Raw genomic sequence first — 1,929 nt, forward strand, 5'->3', positions numbered from 1 at the left:
GAAGCCCCGCCCTCACCCCGCCCCGAAGCGCCGCCCCGGCCGTACTGAGCTTCAGGTCCCGGTGGACGATGCGCCGCTGGTGCAGGTAGCTCAGGCCGCTGACCAGGCCTCGAAGATAGTAGCGCACCTCGGGCTCCGTCAGCGTCTGCCGTGCCTGCAGCACGTGGGCCAGCGACTGCAGGGACCCGACAGGTGCCACACCACCGTCGAGGAGACACAGGTGAGTTCCAGGAAATTCAAGAAGGCAAAGGAAAATTCAGCTGGGCCCAGGTGAACGTGGCTGATTGTGGCATGGGCATTGGTGAGCTCTGAGCCCGAGGATGAGCACAGGAGTTCAGTGGACAGAGGGGCCACAATGAGCTTGTAGACCAGAGATGAACACAAGGTGGGTACACGCTGGGCACAGGTGAGCTTAGGTGTATTTAAGTGGGCTGAGTTCAAGGGATCTGTGAAGGTGCAGCTAAGTTCAGTTGGGTCCAGGAACGGGCATTCCCGCCAATCAGACATCTGGGCTCTGGGCTGCACCATGGAGTGGCCCTGGGAGCCCTGAACCTGGGGAAGGGGGCAGGGCTGCCCAGTTGGAGACAGGTGTGGGCAAGTGGGGCCTGGCTGAGTACAGGAGAAGCACAGATGGGCTAAGATGTGCCTAGGTGGGTCAAGAGAGCCTTTGGGTGGGCAGAGGTGCACAGGTGGGCCTGATGTGGTCTCAGGTTAAAACAGGTAAGGAGAGACAGACAAGGGTGGGGGGACACAGATGAGCTCAGCAGACACGGGTGGGAGGGGACATGCCTCCCTCTCACTCCGCCCCCGCACCTGGCGACTGCAGTATTCCAACACCATGTATACGTGGTCCCGGTCAGCGAAGTGGGCGTGGAAGGCCACGATATTGCGATGTCGCAGGCGGCTGTGCAGAGCGATCTCGCGTTCCACCTGCAGGCAGGGCACCATGTGTATACACCCGGTAGGCACCCACACCCGAGGCATTCATGCCCCACAGGCGAGCTCCACACCCCAGGGCAGGGACCTCTCTGGGGACTCGCTTCGGTTCTGGGGCTCCTGGGCACTGACGCGCAGAGAGTACCTTGCAGCGGGCGTGTAGCCGCGCAGCCCCGCCCCCTCCGCGAGGCACCACTTTGAGCGCGAACACAGCGCTGGTGGACATGTCGGTCAGCTTGTAGCAGCGGCTGAAGGCGCCCTGCAGGGCAGGAGAGTCAAGCTGGGTGCATACAGGTGTGAGGACAGATGGCCAGGCCTCCTCACACACACACACAGCTCACACCTTCCTACCTGGATCCCCAAAGCAACACAACACAGATGAACACGAAGGCACACAGATACATCACAGACGCCTCCATACCTGGACACGCTGAGTCCACAGAACCCCAACACAGTACCCAGACACACGCTACAACGCCCGCACACAGAAAGCACAGACCTATGACAAACGCAGACACACACGCACAGGGACAACAAAACAGAGTCTGAGTCCGCACCAAGGCTCAAAAACACACAACACACCCATACCCTGGACATAACCCACGACACAGCACTGCACGCCCAACACCGGTTCCCGCCACACAACGCGCGCCGCACAGCGAGTACATCGCAGACCCGGGCATCCACCCACGCCAGCCCCGCGCCAGCCTCCAAACTCCCGCAGACACGCGGACACGCAGAGACAAAAGCCAGGGCACACACTGGCTCATCTGCGGGTCGAGATCTCGCTTGCGCTCCGCCGGGCTGGGACCCCCGCTCCGCCCGGCCCCCTTGCCGCGGACTTGGAGTGCTGGAGTCCCCACCTTGCCGATCAGCTTCCCGCGCCTGTACACGCGCCCCGAGCTTGGGTCGCGCAGGAAGACGGAGACCAGCGGGCAGCAACTACGCCGCCGCCGCCGCGGCCGGGGATCCATCCCTCCCTGGGGGCCTTGG

At 62.7% G+C, this 1,929-nt stretch overlaps 1 protein-coding gene across 1 annotated transcript in view; it reads right to left on the reverse strand.

The window, feature by feature from the left end:
* The window catches only part of PLK5 (polo-like kinase 5), a 6,971-nt gene extending 5,042 nt beyond the window's left edge, over positions 1 to 1,929 (reverse strand). The window contains 4 exon segments of the mRNA XM_010844630.1: positions 46 to 175; positions 814 to 930; positions 1,082 to 1,195; positions 1,800 to 1,929. Of these exon segments, the coding sequence (XP_010842932.1) occupies positions 46 to 175; positions 814 to 930; positions 1,082 to 1,195; positions 1,800 to 1,910 (472 nt within the window). The 5' untranslated portion in view covers positions 1,911 to 1,929.

This window comes from Bison bison, unplaced genomic scaffold (genome assembly GCF_000754665.1).
Source record: "Bison bison bison isolate TAMUID 2011002044 unplaced genomic scaffold, Bison_UMD1.0 scf7180017864203, whole genome shotgun sequence".
NCBI classification, from domain to species: Eukaryota; Metazoa; Chordata; class Mammalia; order Artiodactyla; family Bovidae; genus Bison; species Bison bison.